At 39.7% G+C, this 24,228-nt stretch overlaps 1 protein-coding gene across 6 annotated transcripts in view; it reads left to right on the forward strand.

Annotated features, from left to right (window-relative positions):
* LOC135499648 (cyclin-dependent kinase 14-like) overlaps positions 1 to 24,228 on the forward strand; it is a 66,118-nt gene that overhangs the window by 19,061 nt on the left and 22,829 nt on the right. For 5 of the 6 annotated variants that reach the window (XM_064790528.1, XM_064790529.1, XM_064790530.1 and 2 more), the window contains 3 exons: positions 13,107 to 13,147; positions 18,096 to 18,240; positions 18,723 to 18,907. In XM_064790528.1, the coding sequence (XP_064646598.1) occupies positions 13,107 to 13,147; positions 18,096 to 18,240; positions 18,723 to 18,907 (371 nt within the window). Of the gene's footprint in view, positions 1 to 12,495; positions 12,509 to 13,106; positions 13,148 to 18,095; positions 18,241 to 18,722; positions 18,908 to 24,228 lie in introns of those variants that run through there. The other variant, XM_064790532.1, reaches the window with a different exon arrangement.

The raw sequence follows: 24,228 nt of genomic DNA on the forward strand, positions 1-24,228 counted from the left end.
GCATGGTTGCTATACAGTGTCCTGGTTACTAGGCTCTGTTTCCTGGTTCTGAAGAACAGTGTGGCTTGAAGTTTGTTGGGCACTGTATTTGAATTCTTGACATTTCACTTTCTATAATTCTCTCAATTTTGTTTAGGATATTAGCAGATGTGTGTGATGTAAATCTGAGATAGCTTCTATCTTTTTGGAAATCTGAGTGTTTTCTAGTTGACCTGCTTTTGTGTACTGTGTTTGCAAATATATTCAAACTTAATTATCATCAGGATCTCATGTGTTTTCAATTAAAGAAATATTCAATAAAAACAAATTTAAACTTGCATCACACCAAAAAATGTATTGGGAATTGGATGTGATACTCATATTTTTTTCTAAGGATTTGATTGTTACCAGGAAATCAGTACTTTGTAATTTTCAGCTAGATGTATCATAAGCTGAGTGCAATGACACGGTTCAAATTTTTTTAACTCTCACTGAGGCCTTCTCGGGCTTCTGATGAGCATTTTGGTAAGACTTTGTTGCAGATTTTCTTTCTTTTCATCCAATGATTTTGACATTTTATTTTTCTTAATTCTGATGACTTGTTTATTTCTTGTGTTTTTGTCATCCTCTTGATAAAGGTACTACATGTATATAAGTATTTATTACTATTATTATTGAGTCTATTTTAAAGCAGAATCTTTATTTTGCCAGCTCAGTGCAGAATTGGTCACTCAGGTAGCCAGGAAAGTATGATAACCATTGAAAGCATTCTTCTTAGAAATTTTTTCTTATTCTAAACAATAATGTCTGCCTCTTCGAACTTTTTATGTTTAGGTTACACTTACAATTCAAGAGTCTCTCAAAAGTTCGTCCCTACCGATGCCTAAACACCAGATGCATTATGTAGTGTATCCCTTATGTGACTTTTGGCTTAGTTGAACTGGAATGGCGTCTATGTTACCTGGTAAACAATGAATTTCTTACTTTGTTTTTCGTTGTTGTTTAGACTCTGCACAGTCGCTTAACAACGTCAGTCCATGATTGCCATTACTATGCAACTACTCCAAGATTCAACTTTCGGGAATTGATACCCAACTGGTGGTATTATTTGTCTCACCAAAATGTTCAGGTCAAAAAAATGTTGGCCAGAAACCGAGCCAAGAGGAGGTTTTGGCCACCAGAGCGGGTTTGGTGAGATTATCAATACCGACAGTGACTTATCAATTTTCATTGGGAGACATCTCAAATTAGACAGTCAATGAATAAAGTGATTTTTTAAATGCAATGGTTGTTGTTTTGTTATTAGAGCAAAAGCATACCTGTTTGTAGTTCAGTCGAGTAATTATAGATGTCTTCCACGTTCTCACATGATATGTATCTGAACCATGATCCTAACTTTTTCTACTACAAGAAGGTTCTTTTAAAATTCAGATTCAAAATGGGTTGAAATAAAAAGACATAAATTTCACAGTTTCTTTTATGAACTGTTTGATAGAATTTACTTGCAGATCATTCATCATTCCATTAAAATACCACAAAGGTAAAAAGCATCCTCTTTTGAAATTTGAGTAACACTGCTGCAGTCTCTTTTGTTAGCTGCAATATTAGTTGATGTTGTTCTTGTTTCGAATCATTAAATTATTTCAAATTTTACCTAACTTTAGCTTCTTTTAATGTCAGCTTTTGCTATTTTGGTGGTTTTATGTTTTGGCTTTGTAATTTGCATACAATTCGATTGCCATTCGTTTATGTGTCATTAACTTAACGTTAGTTTTGAACTTTTCGTTCGTTCTCATTTAACCATTCCAGTTGAATTATGTTATGTTGAGTAATTATCAGACAATGTTTTACTTTAGAGATGACTATATTCCTTTAAAAAGGTATGCAAGTGAAAAATGTTACACTTAATTAATCATAGATGGCAGCACTTTGCGTTGAAGCAGACAGAAACCACAGCCGTGAAGAAGAAAAAAATCACTCAAGTCAGGCATAATGCAGTTTTGCCAAAAACCAAAGTAATATGTTCAATGAATTAACTGAGTTGCTTGGATGTTACACAGGTTATCTTCCTTAATATTCACTTTGAGATACTCTGAAACAAAATCCAATTATTGCTTGCATAGTAGACCTTTCTCTCAACTTCTCTTATTCCAGTTTGGCCTCCAGCACCAAAACTGCCTCCGCTCCCCAGACCGTATCACCATTCCAGCAATGTTCTGCTACATATACCACCATAAACACCGCCTACTTTTCCCTAATGAGGCTGTCTGGCCGCATTACGCGGGTTATCGCTGGAAAATGACAAAAATGCTGACTCAGCTTAAAATTGGATGTTATCGAATCCTTTTAGAGTGATTAGGTTGTTAGGTTCAATGGTGGTAAATGGCTCGGAAAAGATGTTCTATGCCGGCAGTGTGTTTGAGGCAATTCATGATTTAAAGCGCCTTTATCCTGCCATTCAGATATTTTTAAAAAGTGCCTTTTCCTGATCTGTGAAAATGTAGCAAACTCCAATTCTGTTCCTTCAAACAATATGGCTAACTGAGCACAATAGTTGTAATGGACAGCCAGAACAAATCACCCTTATATAATACTGCTGTGTTGCACAGAAAGATATTCAATGGTTTAATCGTAATCTTTAGTTGTCCTAAACTGGTCTTTTGAGGACTAAGTCACAACCAGAATGGTGTAATCATAATCTTTAGTTGTCCTAAACCGGTCTTTTGAGGACTAAGTCACAACCAGAATGGTGTAATCATAATCTTTTGTTGTCCCAAACCGGTCTTTTGAGGACTAAGTCACAACCAGAATGTTCACTTAAATTGTTTTTGAATCTTTCCGCAAATGATTTCACTCTTTAGACATGGCTAAGACTGGCCAAGCTTTTGTAGGTGATTTTTTGCTGTATCTTCCTTGACTGTTTTGAGAATGTGTCAAGGCCCGACAGATTTAAAACAGCACCACCAAGGGGCCCTTGTTTGGTGACATAGTGTAATTGAATCTGACCATATTGGCTTCTCTTTCAAAGTATTTGTCATTAAAATGCTGTTTGAGAAACTGTTGCCAGTACCTTCAAAATATTCTGAGCCTCAACTTGGGCATAATAATCCGGTGGAAAATAAATTTCCTGCCATACCGTTCTATGGTTGTTTCCATCCAGATTTAACTACAGTTACAGCACTTCCCTCCTTGTTTCTATGTCTCATTACAACATTCAGCGCTAAGCGAATCGCCTTTTTATGCAAACCAATGGATATGAGAATAATAAATCTGAAAATTCCTTCTGAAGTATCCGAGCAATGCAGAATTTGCTGTAAATGTCGACAGACCGGTAAATACAACTTAATTCTTGGCACTCGGAGAGAATAAATTTATCAGCAGGTTTATTTCAGAGGAATTATTTTGTTGAGCTTTCTTGCTACATATAGGCTGTGGTGATATTCATCACTCGCAGTATAGTACAGTTATGTCCAAAAGCAGTGTCCTTTGGCAGGCACAACATTTTGGCTTGACCTACTTTTCAAATTCTAGTGGTTCAAACTCAAACTGAAATTTGAGGTTGGTTTAATTTGGTATGTAGTCACCTGTTTACCATCCGCACACCTTGCAAAAATGTAGGTCAGTGTGACCTTCTTTTTGGTTGTATGTAGGTCAAGTGATGCTCAATGCATGTTAGATGCAGCCCTGTTCGTGTATGGCAAGATGTGAGCACAATGTACCCTGGCATTTTCATTTTACTGGACGTGCGAATTACTGTCGTGCCCAGTGACATCACAAATGTACAAGTGCAGAGTTCCAAATTTGTGGTTTTATATGACTGTTGGAAGACTCGCCAGTATAAATTTGGTTGTGGTTGAGAAGGGAAGCTGTCAGTGTCCAATAAAGGTGTCTCAGAGTAACGCAGGTGTGAATTTGACGTTAAAGTCAGCCACCTGGTAGAAAGTTATATTTCTCACCCTAAAGTGGGCGATTTATGTTGGTGAAATGGGTTTGTTGACACTTCTTATTACTTGCCTTGAGCAGGTGGAAAGTTAATGAGGCTGAGATTACACTGGGAATATTAGCAATTGGGTTGTTTCCAAAATCGAGTCTCAGAAGAGCGATATTGCCTTAGGAAGGCGCATTCCACGCATCATATCTGGCAGAGACTGGCCTCCTTAGCCTTGGTTGGTAACCAGTCTTGGAGAAGGAAAACTCTAGTATGAAACCAGGGCAGTAAATCCTCATTGTCCACCAAATTCGTCAGGTCCAGTCTTCGTGGCGTGGCTAAAAAGTGGGACCCTACACACATCACATGGTAAACACTTTTCATGCATTCAGACATCTGCTATCTGATTGATCAAGGGAAATTTTGATTTCCTGACCAATGGCACTCTTTCTGCTGCATTTAATTAGCCAACATGCTGACCCCTCTGATGAAGCAGCCTCGAGGCACAAGGGTTTCAGTCACTTCTTCTTGTTCTTCTTCTATCTGCTCGTGGCTGCCAGAGCTGCCATCTAACTGCACAACCCAGAGTGATGGTAAGATCTGAGTAACATGCCGAATCATGCCCAACTTACAAAGAGGCAGATCACTCATCGCCAAGAAAACATTTTGTCAGGAACAGGTAACTTGATGTAATGATGTGGGAAAAAAGTATGTTGTGTTCTCAGTTCTTCTTCTTCCTCCTCTATGCTTGCTGTTGGAAGAGTTTGTTTCTGGTGATGCGATCTGCCAGCCCAACGAATGAAAATACAATCACATTCATCTTACAAAGAGAGATATCATGGATGAAATTTACGAATCCAAAACTGACCTTATAAGTCTGCGAGTAGAGTATTTCACCCCAATTTGTATTTTGCACGTTCCCAAAGGGGTTTACATAAATGTACTCGATCAGAGGTCTGGATAGGAGGAAATAGTTTATCCCAGCTGGATGTGACTGTCTTCAGTGTCACATCCGGCTGGCACGGATTGGTCTGCGGGGGTCTGATGGCGCGCAGAGAGAAGGAGATGAAATCCGAATTTTGTACACAAAAAAAATCATTAATAAGGCGGAATAGATTTTTTATTGTTATCGTATAAGAGTCTTATAACCAAGGTCAACGACATGGGCTTTTAGCTGATGAAGATATGCTATCTGGTCATGTGTTCCCCAGATTAAATGGTGTTGTAGCATCAAGCGGGTCTTCTAAAGCTCATACAACAAGAGAAAGATTACCTTAAGATTTTGCCAAATTCATATTCTGCCTGGTGCCTTAGGGGTGAACATTTTAGGTCACTTGTAATTAGTCAATGCATAAGTGGGCTTTTAGCTGATGGAGAAACTGCCAATATCGGACATGCTGTGGTTTATAAGGTCAGACCACTGTACTGTTGGTTCAGACTAGTGGAATGTCTGTAATATTTGTGGTGTATAGGATGGTAGTGTGAGTATGCAAAATGGATTCAGATTTGGCGTATTGGTGATATTGGGGTTAAGATGAGGGATGTGGTGTTTGATATAATATTGGATATGTTTGCAGGAGTTATGCTGTTGTTGATTCATACAAGCAAACAGTTTTCAGCGTAGATTCATAAGGAACGAATGAATGTCTGGTGGATTTAGAGTTCAAAGTTTATTGACCCTTTACCATGCTTATTTAGGATTATGAAAAACATTCACTGCTTCAGTTTATTTATACATTTTCTTCATTTGCTTTCTGGCATCATCTTCTTCAGAGTTCAGATACCTCTGCAGACCTCTTCGTGTAAAATGGCATCTGAAATATTGGAAAGGTATGTCGGAGCTTGGTGGGGTGATAAGGATTTCCCTGGCTCCAAGAAGGTTTTACGCAATGTAGCGATGTTTGCAATGCGGGGAGTTCCACCTGTCAGATTTCCTTAGCCTGGCTTATGTTCTGATAAAGTTGTGGAGTTTTACGATAACTTTTTGGTTGGAGGGCTTCGACTTTGGTATATTACAACTGAGGTGGTTTATTTTGTGTTTAATACTTTGATAGGTAGTGTTCTAGTGGCAGATTTGCCTGCCTGGCTTGAAGCTGTGAGTTTGGTGATAACTTTTTCAATGGGAGCCTTCTACAGTTGGAGTATGGTAACCAAGGTAGTCTATTTTGTGTTAACATGTTGATTCATGTTGCTTTTGTGGGAGATTTCGCCACACTAGAAATTCTGAGGTCGTTGAAACTGAGGAGGATTCTACTTTTGATTGATCAATATTTTTAAAGGATCACTTGTTTTATTTGGTGTCTGAGATCTGTAGGTCACTATCGGGTTGTTTCTATTCTATGTGTTGCTTTAAAGGTCATGTTTAAGTGGTGTATGGTGGTGATGAACAGGAATCGAAAGTCTATATTGCTCGATTGGTCGATATTTTCAAAGGATCACTTGTTTTATTGGACCAATGCGATCTGTAGGCCAGTCAGACTCTGAGGTGATTAATTATTGATGGATGATTGTGTACCCAAGGAAGACACTTACCCCTACTGTTTGGTCTTCATTACTGGAGAATGAATGTATCAACCCTGAAATTGGAACTTATGCTAAAAATGATATCAAGCAGGTTGTCACCAAACACAGAAAGGAGATAAGATTCGATGATGTCAACTTCTTCCTGAGATCTGGTGTATCCCACCTGCAACATTATTAGTTTGTGATTACGCGGAGATTACTGCTGGTCAGTGGTTGCCGAGTTGCTGGATACTTTATGCAGGAAAAGAAGGAGTCTGCACAAACATATACCTAAGGCTTACTTAATCCAGGTAATACCCATACCATCACTGGATGGATGAAGTGGTATCTGGAGAAATTGAAGGAAGCGTGGTCAGTAAATTGAATTTCATCGCCTGCAGTACTTGTATCCTACTGGTACTGATTTTTTTCTTGAGGATTCTTTTTGGTGGTTTTTCTGTTGTCGTCCTTCCCATTGAATAGAAGGGGATTTGCCACTCTCTTTCAAGGCCAAACAGCTCCTGCGGTGCAATAAAATTAAAAAGATGATTTTTTTGGGGCGCTGCAAGCGCTCTCATTGGGCCTTGAAAGAGAGTGTCATATCCCATATTGGGTTTTGATTGGACATTGTTTGAGATGCTTGAGAAGAAAGGAAAGCCATTGTGGATATTTTGCATAATTGGTTTGTGATTTGACATTGTTTAAGATGCCTTGGAAGAAAGGAAAGGCACTGTGAAGATTTTGCGTAATTTATTTGTGAGTGGACATTGTTTGACATGCTCTAGAAGGAAAGAAACACATTGCGGATATTTGCATAATTGGTTTGTGATTAGAGATTGTTTGACATGCTTGAGAAGGAAAGGAAAGCATTGCAGATATTTTGCGTCAATTGGTTTGTGATTGGACATTGTTTGACATGCTTGAGAAGGAAAAAAGGCATTGCGGATATTTTGCACTAATTGGTTTGTGATTGGACATTGTTTGACATGCTTGAGAAGGAAAGGAAGGCATTGCGGATATTTTGCGTCAATTGGTTTGTGATTGGATATTGTTTGACATGCTTGAGACGGAAAGAAAGGCATTGTGGATATTTTGCGTCAATTGGTTTGTGATTGGACATTGTTTGACATGCTTGAGAAGGAAAAAAGGCATTGCGGATATTTTGCACTAATTGGTTTGTGATTGGACATTGTTTGACATGCTTGAGACGGAAAGAAAGGCATTGTGGATATTTTGCGTCAATTGGTTTGTGATTGGATATTGTTTGACATGCTTGAGAAGGAAAGGAAGGCATTGCGGATATTTTGCGTCAATTGGTTTGTGATTGGATATTGTTTGACATGCTTGAGACGGAAAGAAAGGCATTGTGGATATTTTGCACTAATTGGTTTGTGATTGGACATTGTTTGACATGCTTGAGAAGGAAAGGAAGGCATTGCGGATATTTTGCGTCAATTGGTTTGTGATTGGATATTGTTTGACATGCTTGAGACGGAAAGAAAGGCATTGTGGATATTTTGCGTCAATTGGTTTGTGATTGGATATTGTTTGACATGCTTGAGAAGGAAAGGAAGACATTGCAGATATTTTGCGCCAATTGGTTTGTGATTGGATATTGTTTGACATGCTTGAGACGGAAAGAAAGGCATTGTGGATATTTTGCGTCAATTGGTTTGTGATTGGATATTGTTTGACATGCTTGAGAAGGAAAGGAAGGCATTGCGGATATTTTGCGTCAATTGGTTTGTGATTGGATATTGTTTGACATGCTTGAGACGGAAAGAAAGGCATTGTGGATATTTTGCACTAATTGGTTTGTGATTGGACATTGTTTGACATGCTTGAGAAGGAAAGGAAGGCATTGCGGATATTTTGCGTCAATTGGTTTGTGATTGGATATTGTTTGACATGCTTGAGAAGGAAAGGAAAGCATTGCGGATATTTTGCGTCAATTGGTTTGTGATTGGATATTGTTTGACATGCTTGAGAAGGAAAGGAAGGCATTGCAGATATTTTGCGTCAATTGGTTTGTGATTGGACTTTGTTTGACATGCTTGAGACGGAAAGAAAGGCATTGCGGATATTTTGCGTCAATTGGTTTGTGATTGGACTTTGTTTGACATGCTTGAGAAGGAAAGAAAGGCATTGCGGATATTTTGCGTCAATTGGTTTGTGATTGGATATTGTTTGAGATGCCTTGGAAGAAAGGAAAGGCACCGTGAAGATTTTGCGTAACTTATTTGTGAGTGGACATTGTTTGACATGCTCTAGAAGGAAAGAAACCCATTGCAGATATTTGCATAATTGGTTTGTGATTAGAGATTGTTTGACATGCTTGAGAAGGAAAGAAAGGCATTGCGGATATTTTGCGTAATTTGGTTTGTGATTGGACATTGTTTGACATGCTTGAGAAGGAAAGGAAGGCATTGCAGATATTTTGCGTCAATTGGTTTGTGATTGGATATTGTTTGACATGCTTGAGAAGGAAAGGAAGGCATTGCAGATATTTTGCGTCAATTGGTTTGTGATTGGATATTGTTTGACATGCTTGAGAAAACTGCCTTTGTCTCTTCCACTGTATCAGTTTTTTGTTGTCTTGAAGTGAAAGGAAAAATCATTCGGCAGATAAAGGCTTGGCAGTTAAATTAGTTGATTTCGCGTAAAACGTTGTCACTCTTGTAGATTCTTTCTGTCTCCATAGTGCTACCTGATTTCGTCTGATTTAGTGTGTTACTTGATCTTTGCCATAGCAATTTGCAGATGCCAGCATTTGATTGGAGATGAGAAGGGATCACTTTGTGCATTTTCCCTATTTGTCAGAAGATCTTGGTAAATACTCCAAGGTTAATACTCATCACAGCAGCCTTGTTCAAAAGAATCAGTCGGCTTACTAGTTTGTTGGGGCATCTCATTCTCTATTCAAACATATGTCACTCTGATTTGCCCAAAGTCAAGAGTGATGATGTGTCATCGAACCCACATTGTTTGGTTATGACTCTTTTGCCTTGCCTCCGAATTATTGGTGCCTCTTTCAGTTCTATCGAATCTGTAACTTTCACACTTGCCAACTTGGTTCTTCTGCCACAGATTATGTCCTTAATAGCATATTCTGATCTATGAGATGCCAGGGACTAACATCACTGAGGAAAATCCCCCACTACGTAGCTGACCAAAGGAACATGTTGAGACTAGTTCTGCTTCAGCTGTGCAGTGGTGACTTACAATGTCCACTCTCTCCATGATTCACGGTGATACAACCTGGTTTCAATTTCTGCTTTCAATTCAAAGCTTGCCCTTTGCTAAGTTGGTTCTTTGGCCTCAAAATGGCGCTATCCACCATATGACCAGGTTTCCATTTATGCCGTGAATTTGAAGATTTACACAATGTACCTTTGCTGTTTTAGTTCTTTGCCTCCGATTAACTCTGTCCGCCATATGATCAGGATTTCAGTTTCTGCCTTGAATTTGATGCTTCCCCTTAGCAACTTGCTTCACTGACCCCAGATTGGCTCTACCAGCCAGCATTCCCGATCAGTTAATAAAAGAGGCCTCGGGGACTCACAAGAACGAAGCAGCCATGAGTAGCCAACCAAGGTAACATGGTCTGGTAATCAAATTATGGTCTCGGAATACAAAATTGATGTATTTGGTTTCCCGGAATCATCAGAGATGGTGGCGTACCTGACAAAGTGGGCCTGTGGGACTCGGATAGTAATTGATTGAGATGAAGTCTACTTCTTGGCAACTGATGATTCTGGGTGGCCATTTTTGAATTGGAGTGGTTAGACATAAATTACGTATTCTTCTTCCTCTTCTTCTTTGCATCTTTGTTGATGATGTAGTTGTCCTTTTGAGCTGTTGTTTGCCTCCACATCTGGTTGCGTAGGCGAGGTCCCTCAGGACCAATCTCCTCCCTGTCAGTCACCAATCTTGGACATTTTCCCAGGATGTACTCCACAATTGCCAGTTCCTTGTCGCATGGCAGATAGTGCTCTCTTGGTCTTTGGCCTTCTAAAACTCGTTCTTGCTCTGTACATCTACATGTATGTAGGCAATCGCAAGTGTCATTGCATTCTATAGGACAGAGCCAATAGGCCCTGTGATCCAACTTTGGTCGTTGATTCTTTTGGTCTGAATCAATATGGGTACATTTATCAACAACAGTTTATTTGATACTTTCCTTAAAGGCCTAAGCTGTTCATCAAAAAGTTTGAATTTGTAATTGAATATTAAAATGTCCAATTGCGGAAATACGTACTTAATATAAATTTCAACATTGCCGTTGTGTAGACTGATATACTAATACTATGAATACCAAGTTTAAACAAATTTCATCATTGCCGTTGTGTAGACTGATATACAAATACTTACGAATGGCGTACCCCTTTAAGCACATGACCATATGGATGTGTGGGGTTATAGGCAAGTTGATTACTCCTTCTTAAAAACTGTTGCTACCACTAAAAGCTGGGGGCTGGGGCTAGGCTGAGAATATAACTAGTTAAAGCTGACCAATGCATGGTTTCAATTGGCTGACCTGCCTCCTACATGCCCTTTATCACTAACATTATTGCAGCTCGAAATCTTGGATAGTCTACAGCTAGTTGACTGTATCTCATCTTGATACAGTGGGCTGATATAGATTTTCAATTTTGCAGGTTATGAACTTTCCTCTCCAAGTTGCATCTAGTGGTCATGTTCACAATGGCGGTGTTATATTACCCAGTTCCCGATAGGAGCATGTCTCCTTGTAGAACATATGTGTGTAGTTTGTATCTCGACCCAAGGTGAACCTCCTTCATAAAGTATGTACAGTACAACGCTCTGAGGGTGTATCAAATTTGGTATGATATCGCCCTTTCAGGTTTTCTCGCGATGGAGGTCGGATTGACTCTGATTTTGGTATGATATCGCCCTTTCAGGTTTTCTCGCAATGGAGGTCGGATTGACTCTGATTTTGGTATGATATCGCCCTTTCAGGTTTTCTCGCGATGGAGGTCGGATTGACTCTGATTTTGGTATGATATCACCCTTTCAGGTTTTCTCGCAATGGAGGTCGGATCGACTCTGATTTGATTTGGTTTGGTGTTAGCCTACATATCTCGTGAAGATTTGAATTGCGATTCGCTGGTCCCTTGTGATTGTGGATGTGAATCTTCTTTGGCAATGGTCTCAGGCATGTGTGCTGTTGGGGTCTTGTCTCTACAGGGATTCGACTTCATAAAGATCAAGTGAGAATATTCTCTTCAGCGTAATGACAAAAAACGGCTGTGACATCATGTGCAATTTACTCCTCGTCTCCGATTCAGTGCTCTAGGATCGAACTCCAATTAAAATTATCCGCCCTGAGGGGGCCAAATATACTTCATCTTTTAAACGTCTTTTCTGCTGGATCTTGGGGCAGCCATATTGTCATATTAAGAGGATACCTCTATCTCATCAGATAACAATTCCCCTTTCATTTAGCAATCTAAGTTTGAATTGAAGTGGCACTTAGAAAATGCTTTGAGTGGGACTTCACACTTTGAATCTAAAAGTCCCGACTGATTCAGACATGTCTTGCTCCTTTAAAATCTTTAAACGGATTTTGTTCACGTTCAAAGGATAGCTATCCCATTTTTTTGACAATTCGTTTTTCAGTTAAAAGGTTACACCTTTGTTCAGCCCGATGTTGTTTACATCAAATGTGACTCGAATTCTTCGACCATAAATGTGCTGATGTACTCTTATCATCTAGGTATCTTGCAACTCCCAATGCTTGGTACATGTACAGTGGAACTTCCCATAGTGACACCTCTCTATTCAAGGACACCTTCTCTATGAACACTATTTTTGGACCCAAATTCGTTATTTGACCTCTTTAATCAGGATATCTCTCTATAAAGGACAGCACTTGTTAGTTCTGACTGTGTCATTAATAGAGCCGAGTCTCAACTGTACTTGGATGTTCCGTTATATTCTGAGGATATCCGTTCCGAGTATTGACGATGTCGACCATCTTTGAGCGTAAATACCGTCCATTCAGCATGGATATGGGATCATTGCTGTTTGGATGTACAGTCGGATCACAGGATTCTTTAGTATATTCGCCGACTATGAGTAAGTTCTATACTTTTACGAAATTACATCCCTTGCTTCAGGTGACAAGGGTAAATTTCTCCACCGTCTTTTTGGGGGGAAAATTTCAAAACGTTACAAAAATAACCCCCTTTTCCAGCCCCCCCCCCAAAAAAATCCAAAAGTCAAGTTTTACTATTGGTTTTATCAAGTATAGATTAGAGACTATACTTGGTTTTATTGAAGAAATTGTTTTAGTTCCTATCTTTCCCTGAAGATGGTATGAGTGTTGTTTTAACATTGAATCCTCTGTTGGAAAAGGGTGTTTTGATTCACGAAGATCTAAATGGTTCAGCCATGAAAGTGTTAATTGAACAATTTCAATTTCAATTTAGAATTAAAGTTTTGAATGGCCTTTTAAACAAATTTATTTCAGGTTTTGCTCTTAATTGCCTCCTTCCACTTTCCAGGTGATTATATCATGTTGTCATCACTTCTCAGCGACTTTCAACTTCGAGTGATATCTCCCTGAACGCTATAAAGTGCATTTAGAAGCAGATTTCAAAGCGTTTATATCTAGGAGGCGCTGTTTTGATATTTAATTGCATAGTTTGATGATTTTGTCTTTTTATTTTTGCAGCATTTTCTAAGGAGGATACGATACACGAGAATGAGAACGAGGTAAGATGATTGTCCACGTAGAGTCAACTCGTCTTCTTGAGATATGATAAAAAAGGTCAAACCGTCTCGTGCGTGTTTAGTGTCATAAACCGCCAATGGTTGGCACTGATTTCACTTGTTCATGTCTAGATTTAAACATGATGTCTGGATTTAAACAGGACTAGAAAAAGGTTTTGTCCGCAATTGATTAGATGTTACATTAAAGTGACTGAGAATGGAGTTGTTTGCTCTGATGCAGCGCTCACGCTGAAGTCAACTTTCAAATGTTTTCCAATGAGCGCTGTCGCAGGGTAATGATTTGGTGAAACCGCTCTTAAAATCGAGGCGCCACACTAGGCCTGCGCATTCAATTCAATTTGAAAAGTGCCACACTTGTTGCGTAATATATGGCAGCACGCCACCAATAATGGACAATGTTCCCTCTAGCGACAAAGATACCGGACCCTAGCTCCCAATATAGTTTATGTCTGTCATCCAGTCTTTTAAAACAGGAAAGCTCCAATTAACAGGAAAGCTCTAACTAAAAGTAGACCTTTCCTGTCCAAGCTTGACTCCTTGGGGAGTATACTGTCCTGCTGCCTCACAGCCCAAGAACTCAACATTCATATCTAACTTTGCTAGCGAGGTACCCATTCACTCCTGGGTGGAGAGAAGCAAACTGGATTGAAGTGCCTTGCTCAAGGTCTCAGCGTTGATCCCTCTGTGTGTCAAACCCACAACCTCTGGATTTTAAGCCCGGTGCTCTAACTATGCTAACTAACTACATGTACTGCCACTGATCTTACTGTAGGGTTAACATCACTTCTATAAAGATAGTTTCTCTGCGTAGTCCGAATCGACTTCTGCTACGAGCGTTAAATGACTCACACAAATCGAAGGTGTGAAATCGTTTTCTTGTGCTCTCTTCACTAATCCTAACGCATTTTCCTGACAGGACTGTAGATATTTTTGAAGGAAAACTGTAACAATTTATATGAACCAATCGAAGGCTGTAACAAAGATGTTTTGGTCAGCTTCCCAGCCCAGGCCACTCTAGAGGATGCCAAATACATGTGAAAAAAAGTCAGGCGCAGACCAAAGCACCAGACTCACGCATCCCCCTATATCATGAAAAGTCTTTGAAATTGACCATGAAATTCCGAAACACCAGGTGGCACCCAAAAGACAGTCAACTTCCTTTTCCGACTCCTGGATCCGCCCTGTCCTTGATGAAACACCCACAAGCCCATCTTCAACATGGAAACAGTGACAACTCAGTTTAGATATGAACCAATAGATGGCTGTACTGAAGACTGTAGTCAGCCTACTTGGTCACAAAATGAAATAGCAATAGCTCAGCTGAATGATAGTTATGAGGAGGCCAGTCAGATGTTCCTACCATGACCCCTGCTTAAGCCTGACATATCACTGAGCCAATTACTGACTAACAAAAGTGTGGTGCACACCTTGTGATAAAATCACGTACCATTTACCAGCCAGGTGGATGACATCATGTCTGTTTCCAAGATGTTGCAGGAAGAATGCTTGGTGACCTCGGGGAAAATAGGATGAGGAACAAGGCAAGTTCTTCTCCTCCGCTTTTCCTATAGAGAAAGGCAGTTGAACAGTCGATGCACAATATGTACTAGGATGCATAGGCAGGGTTCTAAGCTGGGTTATAATCCTCCGGTTGGCCCATTGTACCCTCCAGTTCACCTGGTAAGGACAAATGTCAGACTCCCACCCACACAAACTCCTTCATCGCCACTTACTGGTGCTGCCGCCTACGAACCAATGAATGAACTAAATCATTTAATTTCCTTCCCGGCATCTGTGCAGGAAGTTGCCGTCATCGTCACGACAACTGTTAGAATTGGGACGTTGCCATCAGAAACAAAGGTCGGGTAGTACATCGTCATGGCAACCTGAGAAAAAAACATCCAAGCGTAAAAGTTTTGCGGTCCGTCTGGCTTGTAAAATGGGTTGCATTAGGCGATTATTTTGTGCTTAAAATACTCTTGAGGCTGACGTGTTTTGAGTGGTCTTGTATTAGCCTTGTAGGAATTGCCATATTTTACCGCCTTATGCTGTTAACCCTCTGTTTCTAGAATGTAAATTGTGGATTGGTTTGTGACTGGGGCAAATTTAAAGGTCATGCAAAACAATACCATTGGGTGGCGTGTGATGATGTTGACGATTGCTGATTAGTCAAAAGAAGAGAGGATTTGCTCTCATAAAATAATCGAAATCCTGTCTACCTCGTTGCCAATCAGCACACTTCCTGCATCTTAAATTCACTCTTTCAATTTTGGCGTCAAGACAAGGAGCGCACATTGGCCTTGGGCACGCGTCTGCCTCATTTTAGAAAATCGTTTGAAATTGACGATAGATTTATGGGAATTCATGTAAATACACAAGTTCATTCTAATTACTAATTCCTGCCAAACTACATGTGTTACTAATAATAATAATAATAAAAATTTATATAGCGCCGCTTAAAAATAAATTGTCAGCGGCGCTTTACAGAGATAAAACCATTTTGTACATGCATAAAAAGGAGAGATAAAACAATTACCCAAAAGCTTCAATAAAAAGGTGAGTCTTGAGTGATCTTTAAAAAAAATTTAAATAATCGATGGCTCCTCTCCTCTGCTAATGGTGTGATAATCGCTGGTCATTAACACCTCACTTCCTACTTACGATGTCTCTGTCCAACTGCAAGGCCAGATTTAACAGCCCCATCGGCAATAAAGATCGTATGAAGCACCTGGACCTTTCTCAAATGATCAATTTAAAATTTTAAGGAGCGGAAACATCAGGCTTTCACATTTGAAAATTGTCAGAGAGCTGTGTCCTGAGTTGACTTTGGTAAATTCTCTCCAAGATGTAGTTTGAGTGTGATCATTCCTCAGGTAAATGCCTGTGTCAAAATTAGAACTCAATCTGTTATCTGTCAGAATGCCAGTGTGACTATTCTCCGTTAGTGAGGTTAATCACTTAATTGGAAGAAGAAGAAGGAGAAGAAAAGGCAGAAGAGGAATGAATAAGTAGAATGATTACACTTTTGAGTGGGTGGTTATTGGATACATCCAAAAACATGCCTAAAAATTCTCCTAAGCATTTCACTTTTTGATGCATCTTTTCAAACCCTGGCCCCTGAAACTGTCTATTAGTAAAATTAATGTTGTTTATGTTTCATTATTGAATTTCTAAAACTTCAGTAATATATGCCAAGTAGAGCACAATAAGAGCAGGGAGACTATAAATGACACCATTTACTCAAATATTATCAAAAATGTATAAGGACATGGTTTGAAACAGAAAATCTATTGCCTGCCATTAGTCTTTAATCTTGAATCAATGTGGCGAGAGTTTGCCAGAAATTAGGCATCTCTATCAGGACCACTTAGCCGAGCATTATGAGGCAATCACATGGCTTCTGTCAGTATGATAAACCCAGAGGCAATGTGGTGATTGCTTGCAAGTTAACTGTTTCAGTCGTACAGTACCAATCACAATTGACATACTTCATTCGCGTATCACCTACATGTACCTTTCCTGCAATACATGCTGCGAGATATCGTGTGATATCGTTTGCACTCACTGCATTGTTCTAGAGACCAGTATGGTCAATTTCCAACAAAGCAGGCAGCCTACACGTGATATGGGCATATGCTACGTGGAAGGCATGTCAGTTGTGACCTGTACTGTATGTGACCACAGTAAGATGTCATTCCACTTCTGCAAAGAAAACTTCTTGGGAATACATTTTACTTGAAACTAGTATAATCCATTTTACTCCAAACTATAACCAAAGCAGATTCTTCACCCCTTGTTGTAGGGCGATACTGTATGGAGCCTGAGAGGATCGTCCCTGAGGAGACGTCTTTTATCACTCTCAAATATCCCATGCAAATATATGCGTTATCAAAACACTGATTTGGTTTCTGTCATTAATTTTTGAGTGGTTACTATGTAAACATGACAGATACCGGAGGACATTACTCCTTATGGTATCTGGAGGACAGTAGTGAGTGGGTCATATGTGTACTGCAGATACAAAGGTAAGGTAAGGTGGTACAGTTATAACCACTTTGTGCATTTTAATGTACAAAGTGGTTGAAATTGAAAGCATGTACTGTCAGCTGTTTTCGACATGAAAGGGGCTATGGTTGTACCAATTTACCTTGCATTTCTCTGCATTTAATGGTTTCTTGAGGTACATAGGGAGTGTGGTGGCCAAGTGAGTGCAGGACTTCTGATAGAGTGGTTGTGGGTTCGAATCCTGTTCGAGGCACTTTGGTCTTTCCACATGAGAGTTCAGTGGTTAAGCGTATGCTTTTGGTTGCTGCTCTTTAACATCCCTGGAGCACTCTAGGACGCTGCAAGCACTTTGACCAGTTTTGACATGGAAAAGTGCTATAGAAATGAAGAACTTTCACTTTACCCTCAAATGGATACATTGTACTTGGAACCAGAAAGTGTGAATCAACAATCTATTGGTCTTTTCAGTATTTCTATGTAAATATATGTAAATATATGTAAACATATGTAAATATATGTATCGATACGTATTATCAATTCATATGCATTGGGGTTACATCAGGATGGTGTATCGATTAGGAAATGTGTGGCAGGAGTGTGCTACATGTACATGTATAATCGATATTCATCAGGTTTATGACAAGATCCTGTATCGATTATGGCTGTCTGGAGTGTGGTACTTTAGTTGACACACTCGATTGGACAGACTGAGTTACTTGTGCTAGATTGAGTGTACGGTGAGAGTCAAAAGTTATGTACTCTAGTTTCACCAATCTAAGACCCGCTTTTCGAGATCTAAGAAGTAGGAAATATTATGCACATTGGCGACGAATGCCATTCAAAGTCAACCTCCAAATGCATCCTCAGGAACAAAATTGTGTATGCCTGTACTTTCTTCACTGACACTGGTTATTCCTACTTTCAGAGCGACGAATTCCCTACAACTAATGGTCACCCGCCAAAAGACGACAGCTTCGTATTCTACGACACCAATGGCCTCCATGATGGCAATCGACAAATTCAAGGACGGAGTCAAGGCGAGGGCCTCGACAGATTAGAAGGTGCTGCCTGTGAGTATGCGAGGGAGATATGTACTCTAGTATCACCCATCTAAGACAGGTTGTTGAGATTCGGTTTGACCCTCAGCCCTAATCCCATAAAACACTTACAACGTGTAAGGTAAAGTGGTACAATTATAGCCCCTACAGTAGAAACAACTGTATAATTGTACAGGGGCCATAATTGTACCACCTGACCTTATGCTACAACACGTTGCGAAACAACTTGATATTTGTGCACAATCCCTAAGAGCTCAGAAAAGATAATTGATAAGGTATCTCTATTAAGGAGACCTTTGGGACTGACTGCTGTCCTTATTGCGGGGTGTCCTGATTAGAGAGGTAAAATTGATTGGTGACCACCAATTTGGGACCGAAACTACTGTCCTTAGTAGAGAGGTGTCTGCTTAGGGAGGTTCCACTTCAGTTGAGGAACTTTCACTGACGGTTTTTTGTTTGCGTTTAATGTGTCTCATGGATTTTTTCTTTTGCAGGTCTTGCCAGTCAGTTAAAGAAACACACGCCAGTCAAGAGACACTACTCAACTGGGGACATGCTCTTGGCAAATATCGACTTCGAAACTGGCGTAGGGACGATACCGCAACCGGATATACCGCGGCGACCGAAATCGGAGGGATGTTACGAGCGGTTTTCACCAAAACGAACGTTGAGTTTTGGGGTGAGTAAGATCGTATTTGTGGAATTGTCATATGAAGAGTTTCATAGTAAAACGTGATTTCATGTCATAAATTCAGTTCAAAATGGAGTTGGCCACACCATGGTGTTGCTCATATAATGACTGGCCTGTCCTCCAAATTCCAGAACATTCAGTTTAACAGTAAAACTTCTATGATGAAATATTTCCATGCCTTTCCAGTTAAATTCCAAACTTTGCAGCCATTTTTAGCTCACGTGGATGAGAATATGTCATCACGTCTTGTCCGTTATCCATCATATGTCGTCGTTGTCGTCCGTCAACAATGAATTTGCTCGACATTCAGTCTCGAAAATTGTAACTTGGTTTGTGGATGTCTTGTATGGCATTTCAAAAATTCACAAAAAATCCTCAAAAATTGTCAAAGTTAAAATATCACTGCTACAATGTATATCACTGAACAAGTACTTAAGACTAGGACAGTACGCATGAACCCATGTTTTTATCATACAAATTGGCATAACATGTCTCACTCACACATGAGGAGAAATTGGACATTCTCCAATAAGCTCCCTGCTGATTATTCACTGCTGTCTGGACATGACCCATGGACCAATGTAACATTGATTTTAAAAAAAAAACAGAAACGATAACGTCTGGTGTGTGGCATTTAGTGATTGAGGATGGGGCAATTACTCATGAATGGCGTTACGAGAGGTACAAGTATCTTGACGTCTGGTCCGTCTTTAGTTATGTAATAAATGTTTTTATGCCCCACACACCAGGAGGAGGGGTCATGTCGATAGACAGAATGGTTGAGTTCCCCAGCTTTAGTAACAAAAAGCTCAACAGTTGGTTCATATGATTTGCCCAACTCTAAAAGTCAGCGTTAGCTCACATGGTCAACGGATGAGAATATGTATCATGTCATGTCCGTTATCCGTCATCCGTCGTCATTGGCATCTGCGTTGTTGTCATTGTCGTTCACCAATTCTTTGATGGCCCAATAGAAATTCTAATGAATGCCATCATATAGAATCAATGATGGGCCCATACGACTGTAGATCCATGATAGAATCATCGATGATAAATCCCTCGTCATAGATTCATCGATGGAGACTTTTGCCAACAGCATTAATAAAAACATGTTATTCAATGTACACAAAACAGTGATTTCTTTTCATCTGATGCATTAGTCAGACGTCACTCACCAAAATAATAGTGAATACAAAAAGTCCCCAATTCTTGCTGCATCTGTTCACACTAATTTTCAATGTTGGATGCCTCGATCGTATTTTTGTTGCACTTTTAACACATTTTTACAAACTTGTGCATTCATTTCTTTCAAATTTGTACCAATGTCACCGTGCGAACTCCAAGGCACGAATAGTTTTCTTTAACAAACAAGCTATTGGGTGGCAAAGTTGACATCAAGTTGCAGTGAGTGTTGTACTCTGAACATACTCTAGTTTCACTGATCTAAGACCGATGTTTGATATTCAAGAAACGGCTGAAATTATGCTCAAGGATGTTGGATCTCATTCCAAATGTTCCGTTTGGATAGGCAAGGCAACACAAAGTTGTACTGTGGTCATGACGTCATGTTCTAGCTTAGCCTTTGTGTCGATTTCATAGTAATCAAGCCACCAATTAATGATCTTAGATAGATGAAAGCAGAGTATCTGTAACAGAAGGGTGTCGAGCTGCCACAGCATCACAAAACAGTTTCTTTATAGTGCTAATACACTCCCAGTCGTCTCTCAGCTCTAAGCTCAATATGTTGACTGTCAAGATTCCTGGCTCATCACAATCTTCTTCTTTTTTTCTTCTTCTTCTTCCAGTGTTTTCCCTCTTTGTAGGGATTTTGTTACATTCCACTTCCGACCTAAGTGCAGTCAAGAATTAATAAAGAATCAAGTCTTTATGTATTCTTGGTGCAGTACATGGAAGAAACATGCTTTTTGTTTGTTTTCAGCAAAATAAAATAATCTTATATACCACTTGTTGTTACTTGTATAATAACTCGAACGACCCCTGGATGAACTGTCTTCACCATCCTGCACAGAACAAATAACATCATTTGTTTTGTTTGCGAGATTTCTTTAGACTTTTATGCAACAGATTATATGGATTTTCCTGGTCATCTCTGTATTGGCATTGGCTGCGGAAACAGAATGCGTCAGACCCATTTATGTAAGTGCTTGCTCGAGAATGTAACAGATGGTATAAATCGTTTCGTCTGGACGGTGTTCGTGATTTTGATTTCTAACCTGCACTTGCATCTTGTTCTTATATAAGAATTGTAACTGCGCACACATTTGGACAACTTTTGCCGGTGTGGTACAAGATTTGTTGGACAATGTAGCCAAAGGACTACGGATTTTATTATGTGCTTTTAATATCTGTGGTAAAAGTCTTCGGTCTCAATAAAGCTCTACCTTAATCCGTCACCATACTACAGGGTTGGACATTTTTTCCAGGGTGTAGATTGAAAACTGTTCTAACGGCATTCCTTTGACATGTTGACAATTTCTCAATATTTCCGTGCCTGGTTGCGAGTTTTGACATTAACTTTAGCTTGCATCAGTTCCGAACAGGAGGAGCGAATGCAAAAAGCAGTCAGTGTCAGTTCTTTCCTGCCACAGCTGAGAACCACCAGCAGACTCTATAATTGCATGCCTGCAGAAGATTTCCAAAACCAGCCTGCTCAATTTACTCTCTGATCTGCCTTATCTTGAATCAGTTCCATGGTTGACAACAAGACAATGTTTCACCTAAATCATTGTTAAACATTTAACAACCTCAGAAGGGACGATTGTTTTTCCTGGTGGAGACAGTTAGATAACGTATCATTATCGGTGGAGACAGTGTTCATCCCTTATTTCAACTCAGACTCGTTGTCTCATGAATGGGGTTTGTTTGGTCACGAATTACGGAGACCATCTTGCTGAAGGACATATTGGCCTCATGTCATTTGCCACAAATTGAAGAAATTATCTTGCCACAGCATAAAAGCTATTTGGTACCAGTTGAGGCTATTTAGTGTGGACAAGCTGTTGGACTGAAGGCATTGCAAAATAAGCAAGAGGACATAGATTGAGGAGACCAGCTGCTTTCCATAAGGTCTAAGACATTGGACTAGAAGTGGGGGCCATTTAGTGTCGACACACTGTTCACGTTTGAAGGCATTGCAAAATACGCAAGAGGACATAGATTAAGGAGACCAGCTGCCAACCCGTAATATATACGATATTGGACTATCAGTTGAGACTGGTTAAGGTGGCAATGCTGTGATTGCCACAGATTGAGAATATCACAGAAGATAGCAGACTATCCGTTGAGGTCGTTTGGTAGGGAAGTACAGTGTTTGCCTTAGGATAAACCTAAGGATATAGATTGAGGGGACTGGCTTTCTGAGGCACATTCAGGATTGGACTATTGTTAGGGACCTTTAAATGAAAGTGTTGTGTCTGCCTTATACCATTGCAAAACAAGCAAGAGATTGGCATTGGAAACATTCAAATATCATTGGAGACTTTTAACAGTTCTTACGTGTATACTCGTCTGTGAATTTTGCATTTTTACGTAAATTTTGGGATCATCTGCGTGACCTCACTATGGATTGTAGGGTGGACATTTGCAATAACGTTAACAAATATTTTCGGGTAAGTTTGTACCAATTCATTATCTATACCGAATTAATTTCACCATCTTCACCACCATCATCATCATCATCATCATCATCATCGACCCTCCTTCATTTACAAGAATATATGTAAATTTGCAGATAGCCACAATGCTAGCCATGTGTGCCTTCTCGCTTTACCCTCAAAGTATCACAAGAACACAATTGTTGGTGTTGAGAGAGTAATTTAAACGCATGAAGCCGGATTCCAGCAGATTGTGCGCTGATTTATATGGATGTAAAAGGTGACAGCTGGCTGGTTGGGCCAGTCTTAATGCAATAGGGTTGAATTGTTTTGTGTTTTTTACATGTAGGGTGAGGTAGGCTTTCATTTTTTACCACCTTTCCTATGTTACGGTTAACTTTAGAAAAATCTCAAACTATTTTAATTCAAACTACTTTCATTCAAGAAAACCAAAACTAATGGCTTGGTTAATCTGCCAGATAAACATAGAAATATGAGCAAGCTTGATCTCTGTAAGCTTGGCAGTCCGAACCTCAGTTCCACACAATGGATGTAGACAATTTTAAATGTTTGCCAATATGATCAACAACCTCACATTTTCTCACTTGGCCCTGTAGACATTTATCATTATAATACCAGTTTGATAAATGTCTATAGACTTTCATGTCTGACCAAAAGTTCAAACTTTATGACACATGCCTTGTTTACAATAGTTTGATTGGTTCTCATCATAGGCCTACTTGCCCCTTGAAGCATGTCGTGATAAACGCCCAGATGTCTGGGCATAACACCAGGGCCATACATGTAGCATCAGAGAGGAAGCAGGGGAGCTAATACTGTGAACTCTGTAACTTTCGAGGCCCGATATGTTGGTGAAAAAGATCATTTTCAGATTTTCTCGTCCACTTATTTCCTCGAATGGGTGCATTTCAAATGACGAAATCATTTTTCAATGATAAATGTTAAACATTTTTGCACCCCTAAAATTTGCAAAAATCGTAAAAAATATTTGGCTCACGAAAATAAAGGGATTTACAGTAGAAAGTTACACTCGCCCTTCTCTATTGTGTTTTATAAAACAAGCATTTCCATTTTACACAAAGAGGTAGTGGCCAATCGAATCTGGGAGCAGAGTCACTTGTTTACATTTTCAGGGCTATCGTTTTAATACGAGAGGCACTGTGAATCAGCAGCAATAAGCACTATCCACCAAAAGCAAAATATGAGAACGAAAATGATTCGAAGAGGATGCCGGGGGCATAGCTATCAGATTTTGGCTGAAATATTTCAAAAAGTGTCATTCTCCCTACCTCTCGGAGTGCCTTTTGCCCCACTCCAAGACCAAAAATCTAGCAACAACCCGCAGGCTGTGTTCCCCGTGTTCTTCAAATACAGAAATAGGACATTTTTTCTAGCACGTGAACAAAATCTATATCTGCTATTGAATTGTCCCCCACTCAACCCGACATATCAGATTTCGAAGCCCCTCATTAAGAAATTATCGTGAAATATGACCACAGCGATTAACGATTTTGTCAATTTTTCCTCGTAATTATATCCACCAATTAGCAGACAATTTATGTTCGGATGGCCGAGTCCAGGTCACTGATAATGGTCCTTGGCGTGCATGTATGTCTGATTGGATATCTCATTTGGGGTTACTCACTCTGCTGTGAAAGTGATAGTTTGTCCAGC

This window comes from Lineus longissimus, chromosome 15, assembly GCF_910592395.1.
Source record: "Lineus longissimus chromosome 15, tnLinLong1.2, whole genome shotgun sequence".
Taxonomy (NCBI): domain Eukaryota; kingdom Metazoa; phylum Nemertea; class Pilidiophora; order Heteronemertea; family Lineidae; genus Lineus; species Lineus longissimus.